The sequence below is a fragment of the Mercurialis annua genome, linkage group LG1-X (assembly GCF_937616625.2).
Source record: "Mercurialis annua linkage group LG1-X, ddMerAnnu1.2, whole genome shotgun sequence".
Lineage (NCBI taxonomy): Eukaryota > Viridiplantae > Streptophyta > Magnoliopsida > Malpighiales > Euphorbiaceae > Mercurialis > Mercurialis annua.
Genome location: NC_065570.1, coordinates 49,496,478 through 49,513,677, shown reverse-complemented (window position 1 = coordinate 49,513,677; position 17,200 = coordinate 49,496,478). Strand labels below are relative to the sequence as shown.

Sequence of the window (17,200 nt, the reverse complement as noted above, 5' to 3'; positions counted from 1 at the left end):
CGGTGATTGATAAAATTGGATTGGAATGGCAGATTCAACCAAAACCGGACAACTTTCTGGTTCTAATTATCCAAATCCGTAAATCCGGTTGAATCAAGTGGGACCAGATTGAACCACCGCTCAAGCCGGTGATTAACCTGTTTAGGTCGTAACTGATGTCTAAATTTAATTGTAATTTATTCAATTGGTATCAACCGAAAACTAACGGGCTATTTATTTAATTTTACAAACACAGATAAAATCCTTATAAATATATTAAATAAAATTAATAATTATATTTATCTTTACCTTTTTAATATAAAATCCTTATTATATCCTTAAATAAAGATGATAACAATATCCTATCTAAATTGTTATCAATGGCCTATTTCTATTTCTTTGACAAATTCATGAGCATAGTAATTCTTCCATGAGAAAAATTCTTAAAATGAGTATCCACTTGGTAAGTTTTATATCGCTTAATAAGAAGAAATTGAATTGAAATAGTATTTTCTATCCATGAAAGATAGGGACTCCATATTAACCAATTGAAAGTCATGAAAATACAATGACATTCTTGAGTATTTTAATTTTAAAGAGTCTTCAGTTAGAAACCAAAAATATCAAAATTGATTAGTTTTTAAAGAGAATAAAATTCAAAATGAATTAAATGAGTAAAACTCGGTTCAATTTTCTTTTTACCTTTAATGCAATAACAATCAACTTCTAAATAATTCGTAAACAAAAATTAATAGAAAAGTTCATGAAAAAAATTATATCGTATATGTAGAATTTCAATTTTAAATTTTTCGAAACTAAAAATCAAACCAAATTAATTTGTTTAAAAATTTATAATATATAAAGAAAACTAATAATTTTTCATATTATTTTGAATACAGCTACACATATCACATGTAATTTTCACACAAAAGTAAGTGACATCAAAAATAAAGAAATGAATAAATAAAATAACCAAAAACATATTATTCTATATTTGAGTAAGTACTCTGGGAAAGAATAGAATCACATACTTTTGTGAAGGTGGATAAATATTTTAGTTTAGTCTATTGCATATGTGCTTGTTATACAAAAAAATTAGTTATTCTTAAAAAGGCAAATTTTATCCTTTTGTTTAGTTCGTTCTTGATCTATTTTATTTCTTTAGTTAATTCTTTTTTTAAAAAAAAATAATGAATTTTTTTTTAATAAAGACATAAAAATACAACTTGATCAAATATTAAAAACATCAATACATTCAAGAGGTAAAATAATAGAACATCAGTAAAATAACAGAAAATCATATCTAATTTTTTTAATCGCATTGACGGAGCTCTTTAAATATGCAACTCGGCAATCCGTCCGCTCCACTTGAAGGTTATTTTAAACCACAAATCGACTTTTTGGTCTTTGAATGAGTCCGATTGAAAGAATATTAGAAATAAGATTTCTACTGATAATACTTCAGATCTACGCTCCGTAGATAATTCCATCAAGGAAATAGCAAAACTCATAAAGGAAAGAGCCAGAACTCCACTAAGGAAGACAAAACAGCCATAAAGGAAGAAAGAAAAATACCAACAGATCTCAGATCTGTGATTATTAACGCATAATAAACTAAATACGAGATTTGAAGAGAAAACGAGAAGGTAGGGAGGTGATTTAGAATCAAATAATGGCCAAAATCACCTCCCTCTTGTTGCGGTTAGGGTTTCTGAAAAGAAAGAGAGAGTTTAGAGAGACGAGAGTCTTTTACAGTTTTTTTTAAAACAATAGTTTGAAGGTTCTTTAGTTAGTTCTTGAACTTCTGTATTTGTCATTGTATTATATAAAATTTGTTATTTATTTAGTCATGTTTAAAGTTTATTTTTTATTTATTTAGTCCAATTAAAGACAAAATTATTATAAAATTTGATTGTAGATGGACGAAATAAATAATTTTTTTTAAAAGGAACAAGCAAAAAAACAAAAAAAATAGAGATTTGAGGATGTGTTTTTCCTTCTAGAAAGGCTTAATGCTTTATAGCAAAAACGTTTTTTTAACTTTTTATAAATCGGTCTCAGTTTTCTAAAATTGTAAATCCAGTCAACTTGGTCAATTCTCCGTAAGTCTATCTAAGTTTTAAAAAATCAATTTAATATCTTTTAATATTGATTTTATCTAAATCATATGGAATCACATTGAACAACTCTTTTTTTTTTAATTTTTTTTTAAAAATTGCAACTTCAACGCTTATTGCAATCATAATTAAATCAATTTTGAGCAAAATCGATAGAATTCTAGTGAATTTGTCAAATTGTAGTAGATTTACAACTTTTAAAAAATTTGAGTAGATTTTAATATTTTTGAAAAAGTTAGGCTTTTTGACACTGTCAAATCTTTTATATAGAATCACATTGAACAACTCTTTTTCTTTCTAATTTTTCAGATAAAATATTGCAACTTCAACGCTTATTGTAATCATAATTATATCAATTTTAAGCAAAATTAGTAGATTTCTAGTGAATTTGTCAAATTATAATAGATTTGTAACTTTTAAAAAAATTCAATAGATTCTTAAAAAATTGAAAAAAAATGGCTTTTTGACCCTATTAAGACTTCTTTAAAATCTAAAATTAGTTCGAATTTTAGATACATTATTTTGAAATTCTTTTAGTTTTATTATTAAAATCCAATTATTCTTTTTTTAAGCCAAACGAGCTATTATTTTAAATTTTTAGAACTAAATGACATTGTTGTTTGGTCTAAATTATATTTTTTTTAAAATCATTTGATTTCTTTAAAAAAAATTAAAACTATCGGCTCTAATAAATTTATAAGCAACAATTATAGTTGAAATAGATGAAAATAAGTTAGCGTTGTAATAGGAGTAGGAATACTCCTATATTCTATGTGATTTCTGAGTCATTTACGTGCATTTAATTATTATATGTGAGCATTTCTTATTTGTTGTTTCAGCGTCAGGTGCTATTGCACGTATTTCACAGAGTTTTAGGGTAAATCGATGTGAATCGGAGAAGTTTTGGAATCATCAGGATTAGAATTGAAGTCAAGTGGGAAGTTTTGGTAAGATCTGATAAAAATATACGTCAAGACTACAAATGCATACTTGTGAACTTGGCCATGCTTCATCAATAGAAAGATATACATGAGTTGGAATTAGTTTATGTCAATTTATTGATTAAATTTTTAAAACTGAAAATTTATAGATTTAAATCAATGTTTTAAAATTGAACTGGAGGCCAAACCGGTAAAGCCACAGGTTTTCGGTTCAACCAATTTATTTTTAAAAAAAAAAATTAAAAGCAAATCCACTTCAAATTGTTTTGCCGGTTCAAACCTCCGATTTTTACCAATTCGATCCTGGATCATCTCGGTCCGATTTGATCCAACTCGGTTCAATCGTAAATTCCGATTTTTTACAATTTTGGACAGACCACTGGTTGGTTCTCAGTTTAACCGGTTCGACTGGCTAGTCCGGTCCAATTTTTAAAACACTAGTTTAACTTAGTGACGCATTGTTTCATACAAAAAATGCAAGTGTGAATTATAGTATAAAAGTAATGACACAGTAATTTTATCCATAAAAGATTCAAATTTATTATGAGTTCGGTTATCCAAATCAAACTCGAACTTAAACCTTAAAACTAGTGTTTAATGTAAATTCATAATAGACTGATCTAATAGATATTCGAATTGATAAATGGATAAAACAATTAATATAATACTCTTTCTGTTTTTTTATTATTTGTCTTTTTTATGAAATCACTTTATTAAGAAATAATTTAATTTATTAAGTAAAGTATGGGTGGACTTTTTTTTGTTTCTCTTTGGACATTTCCACTTGAGCTTTTAAGGCTGAAGAGCAAAATTGAATGATGGCTTAACAACTTTTGGAAACAATGCTTTTCAAACTCTACTTCTTCAACCAAAATCTTTCCATCACAATTCTAAATTTTATTGCTAGATGGTGACAATGAATTGACACATTGATACGATTGGAATTTGAAAAATAATCAGTTGGAATCGAATTTTACTTGCTTAACATCCACGAAAACAGATGGGTTTTTGTTATTGTTGGAATCCAGATTCCCATTCCACAACGTCAACAAAAATCAATAAAGTTTGGTATTTCATTCCTCTAACATTACAGAAAAGATAAATAATATTCAAGTTTGTATTTTATAATAAAAATGAATACACTTCGCTAATTTTGTATCAATTAATCTTGATGATTATGGGAGTTTTTTTTGACATAAAACATTTTTAATATTTTGTGCCAAATTGGAAGAGCTAAATGACATTTTGTTATGATAAAAATACAGAAACAAAATATTTTAGATGTAATTAAACCAAAAAATAGAACAGAATGAACATGAAAAAGAGTTTTAGATTATCTTAGAATACTTAACAAGCTTTTTTATTGAAGAAACAAAAAAGACTAAACTATACTAAAAAAGATAAAACAACTAATTAGCTACTACTGCTTCCTCAAGCTTGGTGATAATGGTGGAACTTCCTTTACTCAGTTTGGTGGTGGGAAGAAAATCTCATCAGAGGTTCTCTTCGATCGGAAAAGCTGCTCCACCTCAGAAGACACACCAAATGACGCCTCGAGCACCTCAGGCGACAATGCCTTCCACACAGATGTCCTTCCCGCCAAATGGGTGAAAATCGGGCTGCAAATCAACAAAACATAATAAACATTAGTATTCATCTATCTTGCACCATAAGGGGCAAGAAAGGTTATGTTGCACGGGAACGGAAACTTGTCGAGTTCTATATTTTAGCATTTTATATTTCGTTTTCGAATGCGAAGTAAGTATTGAGTAATGATAATGAAAAAAATGCAAGAAACCAATCAAGAAAGCAAAAAAGAACTTACTTTGGGGTGGTGATAATCGAGAACCAATCCATACCATCAGGGTCACAAATCTTCGAAACAACATAAAACCTCGGAACAATGAAAAGATTACCAGCCTTAACAGTAGTTTCCAACACTCTCCGCCCATCGACGCCAACGACTTGAACGCGTCCGCTTCCTCTGACAATGTACGTAACCTGCAAAGCAGAGTCACAAGAAAATCCGGGAGAGCACATAGCGCCCCCATCTAACCTAACAAGATCAGCACCGAGTCCGACCTCAGCAACCAAAGGCAAATTCTTAGTGTTCAACACCACAACTCTTCCACCGTTCTTAATATCGACGTCTAACGGCGCTTCCTCGCAATTATACACCATTCCGTTACGGTGTTCCTTTACGGGTTCAGCCATTTTGAATGAGGCAGGAAGCTTGACAATGCCTTTGCCGGATTGGGAGCTAACAAGGCTGCTAACTGTTTTACTATCAACATCCCAAGCTCTGCCTACGAATTCTGAGGAAAAGCCGGTGAAAATACCGTTCGTTCCGGTTAAAAAGAAATCGGTAAATTCCCCGGATTTGTGTCCTTTTGCAGTATCACCCATAAAAAGAACAACCAACTCAGTGTCTTCCTTGTTGTACCACCATGAAACAACTCCGAATGGGAGAGCTATGGCATCACCCTTCTTGATGGCAATTACTTTCTCCTCCTTCTCAGGAAGAACAATTCCAGCAACACCATTACCTAATCAAAAAAATAACAATTATAATCTTTTATTTTTCAAAATGCATGATCCCATTCAAATTCAATTATTATGCTACAAAACAAAACTCATAATAAAATTAATCAAACCCATAGGACCCAGAAAAACCCAACCAACTAATAATGAAAGATGAGGATCATCATCAAAATAAAACAGAATTAACAAATTAAAAACTGTTCCATAAATTCATCAATAAGTCTTCATATTTTTTATAACAAACATTTAATATTCCTGACAGAAAAAAAATTAACAAAGAAACCCCTATACAGTTGTTATCACTATTTTCAATATGCATGATCTCATTCAAATTCGACTATTAAAGAATTAATCAACTAATCATCAAAATAATACAGAATTAACAAAAAAAATCCATAGACTTTAGATTCTTTTTCTTTCTTAAGAAAAAATTAATTTTTCCTGAAAGAAAACAATGAACAAACAAATCGCACGTAACAAGAACAATATATCTGCAACGAAGACATAAACTTTATGTAAAAAACATTCTAATACTCCATATAAAGAAAACAAAAAACCCATGAAAAAGATTTAAACTTTGAACAAAATACAACAGATTAAAGCCAAGAGAATTAAAAAAAAATTGATTACCTTGAAGAACATAGGCAACTTTGGCAGAATCAGAATAACGAGGAAGAGCAAAGCCATTCTTTTCAAGAGCAAGCTTGGCTGCACCAATGTTTCCTTCACGCAGCATAGCTAGTTCAGTAGGACACCATGCATGGTACGATCCACCGTCTCCTCCGTAAACTTTCTTGGCCAATCTTGGTGATAGATCAATATCCATCTTCATTCTCCTTTTTTTTTGACTGTTTAACTAAAATAAAACAAAAACAGAGAGAACTTTGTTTGTAATTTGATGCTGTGAAAAGGGTAGAATAAGGAGAGTATTTATAGGGTAAAGAATGGGATTTTGTTTGTAGATAAAATTAGGAAGATAACAAGATTAATATCTAAATCCGAGATTACTGTGAAAATCTGAATAATTTGTAGCTCTCTCAAAGATAATCTCTAAGTGTACGGTAAAAAAGGTAAAAAGATGTTTTGTTTTATCCATATTTAATATTATGACATGTGCTTATTATTTTAAGGGTGATGCTATCCGGATAAAATCTATCCGGATAGAAACCCATGTTTTAAAAAATTTAATTTTTTAATTAAAAAATAATTACTCTTCTAATTTTACTGTCATTTTTTATAATCACTATTAACTATTAAATACATTTACTTTTACACTTATTTTTAATAATTAATATTTATCTACAACTTATTTGAATTCAAATGAAAATCCACTCCTTTTATATTTCAGAGATAATTAATTCCACCATCTTGTGTTTGATATATTTCAGGAGAATTACAACAATAAGGAGTTGCCAAAATACCACCTCTTGAAGGAAGCAATTTGACCGTTGCTTCATAATATGGAAAAGTGTGAGGGAGCACTGAAGCTCTTGCAAATGCAGGTGAAAATGTTGGAGGAAAAATAATGAGTATTAATTTGAAAAGATGAAGGTAATAAGTGATGAGTGAAAGGAAATGATTTTAAAGAGTAAAGAATCAGAGAACTAGACTGACAAATTTGAGTCATAAACAAGTTATTAAGTATGAATATAACTTTCTTTATGTTAGTTCTTTTGATTTTTATGATTTACGTTCAGTTTTTTTACATCTTAGTTTCGCTAGAAAAATAGACAATGATGGTTTTTGATGTTTATTGGTTTTTGATTTGATGTTCTTATTCCCTCCCTTTGTTTGAGTACAAAATTTCATATATCTTTTGAATTTTTTCATGGAAATCAAGCAAATGATGGTTCTGTAATTGTTTGTTTCAAATGCCATTAATAATAAAACCTGCAATTGTTAGTCATTAGCAAGTCAGGTAAATTTTGAATTGATCCATTCATAATTTCAAAATATTTATCTGATTCTTTGAGAAAATAAAAAAACATTGATGATCCTTATTTCAAATGTACTGCATGTGTAGAATTAAGAATTGACAGAAGTGGTAAGCGGCTTGATATCGCTTAAGCAAGGTTTCGGGTTCGAGTCCTTGTGAATGCAGAAAATTCCCACTGGAAGACTCACCCACCATGTCAGGTGCGCGACACGGGTCAGATCCGGATTAGTCAGGGCGAAGCCTTGGAAACCGGATGGGCTTACCAAAAAAAAAAAAGAATTGACAGATTAACAATCCTATATAAGAAAGGAACTGGCGAATTTTAGTTTAAATTTTTTAATTTATTATTGTACCAAATACAATTTCAGCACTTTTTGGATTTGCTACCAGGTTTTATACTTAAATTTTAACACCTTTTAGATTTGCAAATTTTAGTTTAAAAATTCTAATTATTATTTTACCAAATATAATTTCATGAAATTATAATACTAATACTTCTTATGATAGGTACTGATCTAGAGAAAATCATTTAATTTGTGATAATCATTTTAAAGTGATACAAGGTATACATGTGAAACGATAACAAGGTGTATGTGAAATGATAAAATCAACATACCCACCGAGTTAGCATTAATATTTGAAATAAAATACAACTTTGGTTCTTATATTTTATTATAAGTACTATTTTACTTATTTATATAGCATTTACTTTTTTTTAGGAAAAATTAATATCCATCTTCATTCTCCTTTCTTTGACTAATTAACTAAAATAAAACAGAGAAGATTATAATTATAATATCAGAAAACTTTGTTTGTATGTTGATAGTGTGAAAAGATTAGAGAAAAGGGGAGTATTTATAGAGTTAAAGAGTAGAGTTGTAGATAAGATTAAAAAGCTAATACAATTAATATCCAATCTCATTCAGACATTTTCTTTTTAAAATCCGAAATTACTGTCGATATCCGAATAGTTGTTTGTAGCTCTATATATATAAATAGGAAGAAATCAAACTTATCAATTCAAATTTTAGATTTTAAAACTAATAAAATAATTTATCTCAAAATAAAAATGGTTGTCACTGAATAATTATGAAAACAACATATTATAACAATAAGAGTTGGATGATTATGTTCATGTATAAAGTAGAGTTAGATGATTCATAAAAACAAAATATTCTGCATGAGGAATCAATTTATATGTAAATTATGTGATTACTATGTCCATTAATCCTTTAGTTTTAGACTTAAATTTATATAAAAATAAAAAAAAATCAAATATTAATTGAAAACTAAGGTATTGGAGAAAATTAATTGTTTGTATTTTGATACTAGGGGAGTATTTATAGGGTTAAAGAGTAGAGTTATAGATAAGATTAAACAGCTAATACAATTAATATCCAATCTCATTCAGATATTTTCTCTTTAAAATCTGAAATTATTGTGAATATCTGAGTAATTTCTCCTCTATGGAAAAATTTTAAAGTACGGTGAAAAATTGAAAAAATGTCTTATCTATGTGTAATGTTGTAGATAAAGATTATCATTATGATATTAGTTACATGTTCTACATGTGCTTATTAATTTAAACACGATTTGGTCTAACAATTTTGGAAAATGCTATTTAATCCATCATTTTATACTATCTTAATTGTCCCTCCTTATGTGACATCATTTAATTCGTTCAATTATCCTCTAAAAGTGTATATCTCAAATACCAATTTTTAATCCATCCACTGTTTTAATGCCACGTCAGGTGGGTTAAGAAAGGTGGATTAAAAAAAAAGGTTATCTATTACTCAACAATTTTTTTTATTATTTTAACCGAAAAGAAACAATTTTATTATTCTAACCGAAAAAAAGTTGGTATAAAAATAATAAAAAGGATAAATCTTTAAACTTAATATTTAATAGAATTTTGGTGATTAAGGAAATCGAATTGGAATGGCCAATTGAACAAAAACTGAACAACCAGTTTTATTTATCCTAAAACCCATAAATCTGGTTGAATTAAATTGGATAGAAGTGAAGATGGTGGTTGATCTGATAGAACCGGCGATTAAACTGGTTAGGTCCTAACTCATGTCTAAATGTAACTGTAATTAATTCAATCTCGATTCAGGTAATTAGAAATCAATGGCTTCACCTGTTTGGCCACTAATTTAATTTTAAAAATACGTTGAATATATTAAATAAAAGTAATAATTGTGTTTGTCCTTATCATTTTAATGTAAAATCCTTATTTTATTTTTTAAATAAAGATAATAATAATATCCTATCTAAATTATTATCAATATTATTTAACAAATTCTTGAGCACATTAATTCAATCATGAGAAGAATTCTTAAAACGAGTATCCACGACCACTAGGTAAGTATTACTCCCTCCGTCCCGTTTAAGAAGCGACAAATGAATTTTGCACAAAAATTAATAAAATAAAACAATATTATATTTTGTCATGTCTACCCTTATTAATTAGTATAGTTTCTCCTAATAATAGAATAAATGTATTGTAAATTGAGTTGCATTTAATGCATATTAAAATAACTAAAGGGATAAAAGTGTAAGTTCAATATAAATTGGCACAGAAAACACGATATGACCTTTTTAGATGGGACAATTAAAAATGAGATATGTCCCTTCTTAAACGGGACGGAGGGAGTATATCGCTTAATAACAGGAAGTTGAATTGAAAAAATATTTTCTATCCATGAAAGATAGGGACTACGTATTAACCAATTGAAACTCATGAAAATTTTTACAATGACATTCTTGAGCATTTTAATTTGTGATAATTTTTTGATATACATGATTCGGTAACTTATTTATATTTTTATCTGTCAAATTTTGACTTTTATTTTTTGACTTTTTTATTTACGAAAAATGCCTTTTTTTTAATTTCACAAGTACTTTTTTCGGTTTTCAATTTCGATTTTTAGTTTCTTCGGTTCTGTCGACGAAACCGACCGATTGCACAGCCCTATTTTTCAATTTTTAATAATTTATTCTTTTTTATAGATTTTTTTCCTGGATTTTTTTATTTTTTTATAGTGTAACAATAGTGTATATATAATATTTTTATGGTGTTTTTATAGTGTAAGATTAGTGTATATAGCGGAAAAACGACCGGAAACGACGAGAAATCCATCGAAAGTAGGCGAACGGAAAAGACGAACGAAAAAAATAACCGGAGGACAAACTGAAAATCAAACGAAAAAGAAGAAGAAAAGAAGAGAAATTTGAGAAAGAATAGTGAGAAAAATGAATGGTTATGTAAAAGTTTAAACTAAAATGAAATAAGGTTTCTATATATAGTGGGATAAAATTCAGAATAGGGTACTAAGATGGAGTTTCCATATAGCTACGAAGCTATATTTCGGATATAAGCTGAACTATAAGACCCGATTATTTTAATCGGAAATAATGGATTTGGTTAGATGGAATAGAGTAAATTAGATTTGCATAATCTAATCAAGATATGGAGAAGTCGGAATAAGTAAAGCTATAGCTTAAGGATAAGCGGAAATCGCGATTTAACAAACGGATAAAAGTGTGGCTTTTAGCCAACTTTAAGGACTGCTTCGGGCATTAAGGAAATGTCGAAATGAAATTTGATCTTCATGAAAGTTGTAGACATGACGATAAAATATAAGAATATTGAATTTAATTCAGATTACAACGTTTTTAAACGCTTGTTTCGTTGATTTGAACAGCGGCTATAAGACCTCCAAGCGCAGTCTCGAAATTACCTGCAGAAGCAATTACAACACATATTTTCGGTATGATCGAGGATTATTTTGACCTCGAGGATCGAACGACAGTTGAAGATGACATTAAGAATTAAAAGATTATCAAATTTGTTTAGCAAACGAGCTATTCGACAATAGCAATTTTTAAGGTCAAAATGGACCGAAAGAGCAATTTTGGATAAGTTCAAAATAACTTAGAATACTAAGTTATCCAAATGAGTTATTTTAGATTAATCAAATTAAAATTTTGATTAATGGCTGAAAGAATTTAAAGAATGTTTTAAGGAAGTACCAAGCATGATACACTACAGAGATGACTCGTAAAGAATTATGGAGAAATGATGAATAGACATTGAAAACCATTTAAGAAAATGTAAAGGTTGACCAACGATAGATTGGATAACCCGAGTACCTTAAAAACGAAATCTGAACATAGTGGAAAGATGTTTAAGGAGCAGCTGCAAAAGGACACAAAGATGTACTAAATAAGAGTTTCGCCAACACAATATAACATGAAATAGAAATCGAGAATGATTCGGATACGAACGAAGTGTATTCTCAACATGATAAAAGTTGTTACGTATGCGAATATCATGAGTAAACGAGTATACCGTTCTATGGAAAATCGATTGCTATAAGAGCACGTTACTTAAATGTAACTAAAAGGATTAAGTAAATAAGTATCGATGGTTAAGATACAACTGAGAGCAATACGAATGAGGATTAGGAGACAGCAACACATGAGGAAAAGAACCATGACAAAAGGTAAACAGTCAGAAGTGCGACCTTAGGTCATCAGTTAGAAAGATGATTAATTACCCATGTAAGGATTGTAACTAGCGTTTCATTTAAGATACGGACGCTATGACAACAATTACACCAGCAATGGATGCCCAAGTGTAATTGAAAGTATTGGAAGATCGTTAAAAATCAGCGGATGGATCGAGTAAGATAATTAAGAATGATAGAGGTGAAGTTTCAATCATGTGACGATGGTGAAGTAAACACCCAGACAATGATAGTATCAGAGTTGAAATACTAAGGAAAAAATTATTAAACCAGCAATGGTTTCCATATCAAAAGTGCAAGTTGATATCAAAAAAGAATTCGTTAAACGTCGGTTTTAACTAGTATAAGAAGTTATATGAAAATTCGAGGACCAATTTTATATAAGAGGGGAAGAATGTAATGCCCAGTACGTTTGGCGTTGCCGGAATTGGCAATTTGTCCTTTTTCCGGTAACTCGAGCTAATAGGACAAAGGATATCGAAGTGATTGGATAGGTAAGACCCGAGTAGGTCGGTTTTTAAGAATTCTAATACGAAAAGTTTGATATTAGAATTCAATTTAAGGATAAGAATTGGGACTAAAGAAATGAATGATTAAAGGGGCTAATTATCCATTATATATAAAGGAAGCCATATGAATTAAGTTAAGAAAGAAAAGAAGATCAGAGAGAAGAAGAAAGTGACGATCGATAGGGTTTCTCCGTTCGACGACGGAATCTCGCGTTCTTGGTGTCGATCTCTCCGGAATTCAAGCCTTTATCATTCCTAAGCTTCGAAACAAGGTAAGTTTGACGTTTTTGTTGCGAGAATTGATGAATAGTGGCTGTTGTGTATGGAATAATATTACGGCCGGATCGAAACGTCAAAACCATCATTTTTTAGCGTTTCGGAGTTGGGTTTTGAGGTATATACGTATATAAGCATGTCGGGATGGTTTTGGACGAAATTTAGGGTGAAATACGTGATGTGAGGGGCCGGAAGTGTTGCCTCACATCGTGAGAAGTTGTCTCACGACGTGAGACAACGTCTCGCGACGCGAGACAGGCTCTCACGTCGTGAGACCCTCTCTCACGACGTGACAGAGGCTAGGCACAATGTGCCTAGCCACCGACAACCTCCCACTTGTCGTGTCGAGGTCCAACACGACATACTCAACCCGAAAACGTTCTGTGGACTCCGAAAACGTAAGAAACGATCGTCGAACTTGACGATTCGAAATAGGGCTTCTAAGTGAATGTTTCAAATGAGATTTAATCGATTAATCGAATACCTCGAAGGGTATTAAACGTGTATAAGACATTGGTTATAGGCTAACGAGTTTACAAACCTAGGGTTTTAAGAATAAGAGATTCACATTTACTAAATGTGTATTTGATCTAAACATGTAACAGGCGTATCGGCAAGCTACGAGGTAGACGTATTTGGACTAGTGGGGTTTGATCAGCATATCGAAAGTTTTGTAGATTGGATAGCGGTCCATGTGAGTTACATTTTACTTTCGTGTATTATTCATAAAAGTTATTTGATATGTTATAAATAGTATTATCGCATGCATCGCATCTTATATGATTTGAATTGTATAGTATATTGTTGTTTGATTGTTTTAAGTATAAGAACATGGTGTGCGATCCGAGGGAACAACTACCTATTAGGTGTCAATAGGCGGTGTGATCACCAGTGTCGGGTAAGTCTTATCAAGTAGAATTAGACTAACTTATTTGTGAATGCGGTACGAGGTCAGCATGGTTGAACTATCTCGTGGCCTGTATCTAGTAAGTCGCCATGGTTGAACTATCCCGGAACTCCGCTGTATTGTTGGATTTAAGATGGTATGAGGCATGTTGGTTGAACTATCCCGGTGCCCGACCAGATGGTTGATTGACATGGTTGAACTATCACGTAACCTACCATCAGGATTAAAAGATCGTTATTGCTATGAACACTAGGAATTGCCTAGTTCATTATTGTTATAAGATTAGGGTCTTGATCGGATCAAATACTTGGCTTATATTGTATACTGTATAAATGATTTTTTAAAATTTGATGTTATTTTTATAATACCGTTAGCAATTTGTAATCTCACTCAGCATAGTCTGACCCGTTGTTTTTAAACATTTCAGGTGCTTAGAGTCTGGACTTGGCTAGAGTCCACCTTTTTGGGTCCGGAAGTCGTCAGTCGCATATATAGTTCCCGACTTCCGAAGAGCTGCAGTAGTAGTCCCGCATTGATAGAGTCGTGGCCTTGACAGCAGTGTATATGTTTGTTGTTTTACTTAACTTGTGTATATCATTTTGTAGGCTATGTTTGTTATGTTTTGTTCACGGCACCAGTTGCCGGTGATATGTGTTAGATACACTAGTATATGTATAATATCGTGGGGCCAGTACGTATGTGGTACATAAGCTAGAGCCTATATGTGTGACATAATAACTAGTGTATATATTTATTTATATGTTATATATTTGCTTCCGTGTAATTGTCATTTTGCGAAAATGTTTTTATGGTTTTTAGGCTTACTACGGATTTTGGAGCTACAACTCCCATTTTCTAGCGCCGGTCTCGGCTCAATAATATGAGTCATGACAACTGGTATACTGTCAGTTTACATAGTTAACCATTGGTACATTTAATAAAAAAATATTATTAACATCATAAAGTCATTTTAGATAGATCTAACAACAATAATATACTAACATTTAACAATACACCAATAATTTAAAAAAGAATTTAATATTGAAATAAAATTAATTGATTATTAGTTGACCATCAGACAATATATAGTATCCCTTAATTATTCCAAGTTAACTATTAATTGACCACCATACAACATATTAAAAAAAAAAAATTAACATTATGTAGTCATGTTTTAGATAAACAAATATAGGTAACTAATAGTTAACACCAGAAAATATATAGTTATCCCTAATTAATTTCAAGATTATTCAAATATAACCAAAAAAAACAACTGAACAGTAAACTTCAATTATTTAAAAGACAATCATATGTATAAAAATAACTAAATAAACCTAATTCACACACAATTGATTTAGAACAAAAAGAATTCGAAATAACTATCAGTTACCCATTAGTTCTCATATAGTTATATAACTTATTTCATGTTTAATTTTTTTCTAAAACTTAGGCCATAAAAAACATACAAATTAATAATTTTACAAATAAATACCATAAATACATAAATAACAACAAATAAACTAAGTGATATAAAAATTAATAAACAACATCAATTAAAGAAAACAAAAGTTAATTGGTAAGAACACTTATCCTAACATTAAGAAGAGGAGGAGGAGCAATTTTTTTGTTCTTTTTATTAGCAGTGAATGCCTCGAATTTACTGTCACTCTCCTATTCGTCATGATGAACCCTACGGTGCTTACTCGAAAAAAGAATATACTCGAAAAAGGAATATTAATGAAATCAATCTTCTTTTCCATGGAAACACTCTTAAATTTTTTAGGCGGGTTTGTCTTTGTTGGGAATTTTTTTCATAGGAGATTGATTGATGGCAGCTCTAGATTGATTTGTAGAAGACCTAGTTTTCGCCATTTCAATTTTGTGTCAATTTAAAATTAAATTAAAATGGAAAAGATTTGGTAAATTGGATTGTGGAGTTAAATCCGGCGAGAATCTCTGAACAATCTAATGGCAACGGCAACATGCAAAAGGAGCAAGGGAGATTACCATTTCGGGTGACAGTATTTTACTAATTTAAAAAGTATCTTTTTGCAAATCAAAATCATGAAAATTAAATTATAAAAATAGTAACTGTAAAGTCCAAATGGACTTCTGTAACAGTATTATTCACATTAAAAGAGTCTAAGCCCGTATGTAGACTAATTTTTTTAAATAAAAGGTTTGAATTTTTATGAAAATTTGATGAAAAATTTGGCCTTTTTTAATTATTTGGCCTAATTTCTATAATAATTTTATTCCACAAAATATTAGTTTTTAGTTTATTTAATAATATTTTTTATTTTTGTTTTATTTCTAATTGAAATAAAATTACCAGTTTTAATGTATATTTACAATTTAATAACGAATTTTTAACAAAAAGAAACATGATTTTCATTGTCTTTAGCATGTAACCTAAATTCTCCACAGTTTGTTTGAAATCATAATAGTTATCCCATCATCGATATAAGGCTCATGTTTAAAGCAAATAAAAAATGCACAATCCATTGTCTTTAATTAAAAATTAACATGATTTAACAATACAAAAAAGATAAATAATATTTAAGTCTGTTTTTTTATAATAAAGGCATACACAGTTCACTAATTTTGTATCAATTAACATCTACATTCTAATCTGATAATTATGTGAGTTTTTTTTTTTTTTTGAGATTAAACTTTAACATTTTTAATATGGTAAGAGGTACAAAAAAGTCCTCGACTTTTCACAAAAATAAAAATCAGTCCTTTTATTTTTTTTGGACACAATTAAGCCCTTGTATTTTTACAATTGAACAATTAAATCCTCATTATTTTAAAATCAAACAAATAAACGCTTTTTATTTGCGTTTGGGACACTTACCTCTTCAAATTTTTGGTATATATTTTAAATATTAAAATTATTTTTAAACTTTTTTATATGATTATAAGAGACATGTGAGCCATTTACGAGTGTTTTTAATGGTATTTGACGAAAAAAAATATTTATTCTATTTAAAAAAGAGAGGACGTAATTATACCCAAAAAATGATAAAAAAGTTTATCTGTACTTTTATAAAAACTATGAGGATTTTTTTATACCTTTTGTCTTTTAATATTTTATGCCAAATTGGAAGAGCTAGATGACCCTTTGTTAAAATAAAAATCAAGAAACAAAATAAGCAGAAAAATCCCTTTATTTCTATTATTCTATCAATCGGACTCATACAAAAACCAAAGAGTCGATTTGTGGTTTAAAATAATCACCGAGTGGAGCGGGCGGATCGCCGAGTTGCACATCTAAAGAGCTCCGTCAACGCGTTTGAAGAATTTAGATATAAATTTCTGTTATTTTACTGATGTCCTACTCTCTATGTACTTCTTGAATGTATTGTTTAGCTTACATTTAGATCAAGTTGTACTTTTATTTACCTATTAATGAAATATCATTATTATTATCAAAAAAAAAAACTGATAATTTAGATG

The 17,200-nt window shown here is 29.9% G+C and overlaps 1 protein-coding gene across 1 annotated transcript; it reads right to left on the bottom strand.

Moving 5' to 3' along the window:
- Positions 1-4,347: 4,347 nt before the first annotated feature.
- On the bottom strand, positions 4,348-6,553 carry LOC130014674 (glutelin type-A 1-like). The gene is made up of 3 exons (XM_056103641.1): positions 6,209-6,553; positions 4,863-5,583; positions 4,348-4,656 (listed from the first exon to the last, which is right to left on the bottom strand). Exons 1-3 carry the CDS (start codon positions 6,408-6,410, stop codon positions 4,503-4,505), a joined length of 1,077 nt encoding a protein of 358 aa, XP_055959616.1. The 5' UTR covers positions 6,411-6,553; the 3' UTR covers positions 4,348-4,502.
- Positions 6,554-17,200: the final 10,647 nt, after the last annotated feature.

Bases quoted from the DNA above. Each gene is read 5' to 3' on its own strand.
- LOC130014674 (XM_056103641.1), bottom strand. From the start codon at position 6,410: ATGAAGATGGATATTGATCTATCACCAAGATTGGCCAAGAAAGTTTAC. The intron at 5,584-6,208 runs GTAATCAATTTT...TTTTTTGATTAG, and splicing joins AGTTGCCTATGTTCTTCAAG to GTAATGGTGTTGCTGGAATT. The intron at 4,657-4,862 runs GTAAGTTCTTTT...GTTGATTTGCAG, and splicing joins TCGATTATCACCACCCCAAA to CCCGATTTTCACCCATTTGG.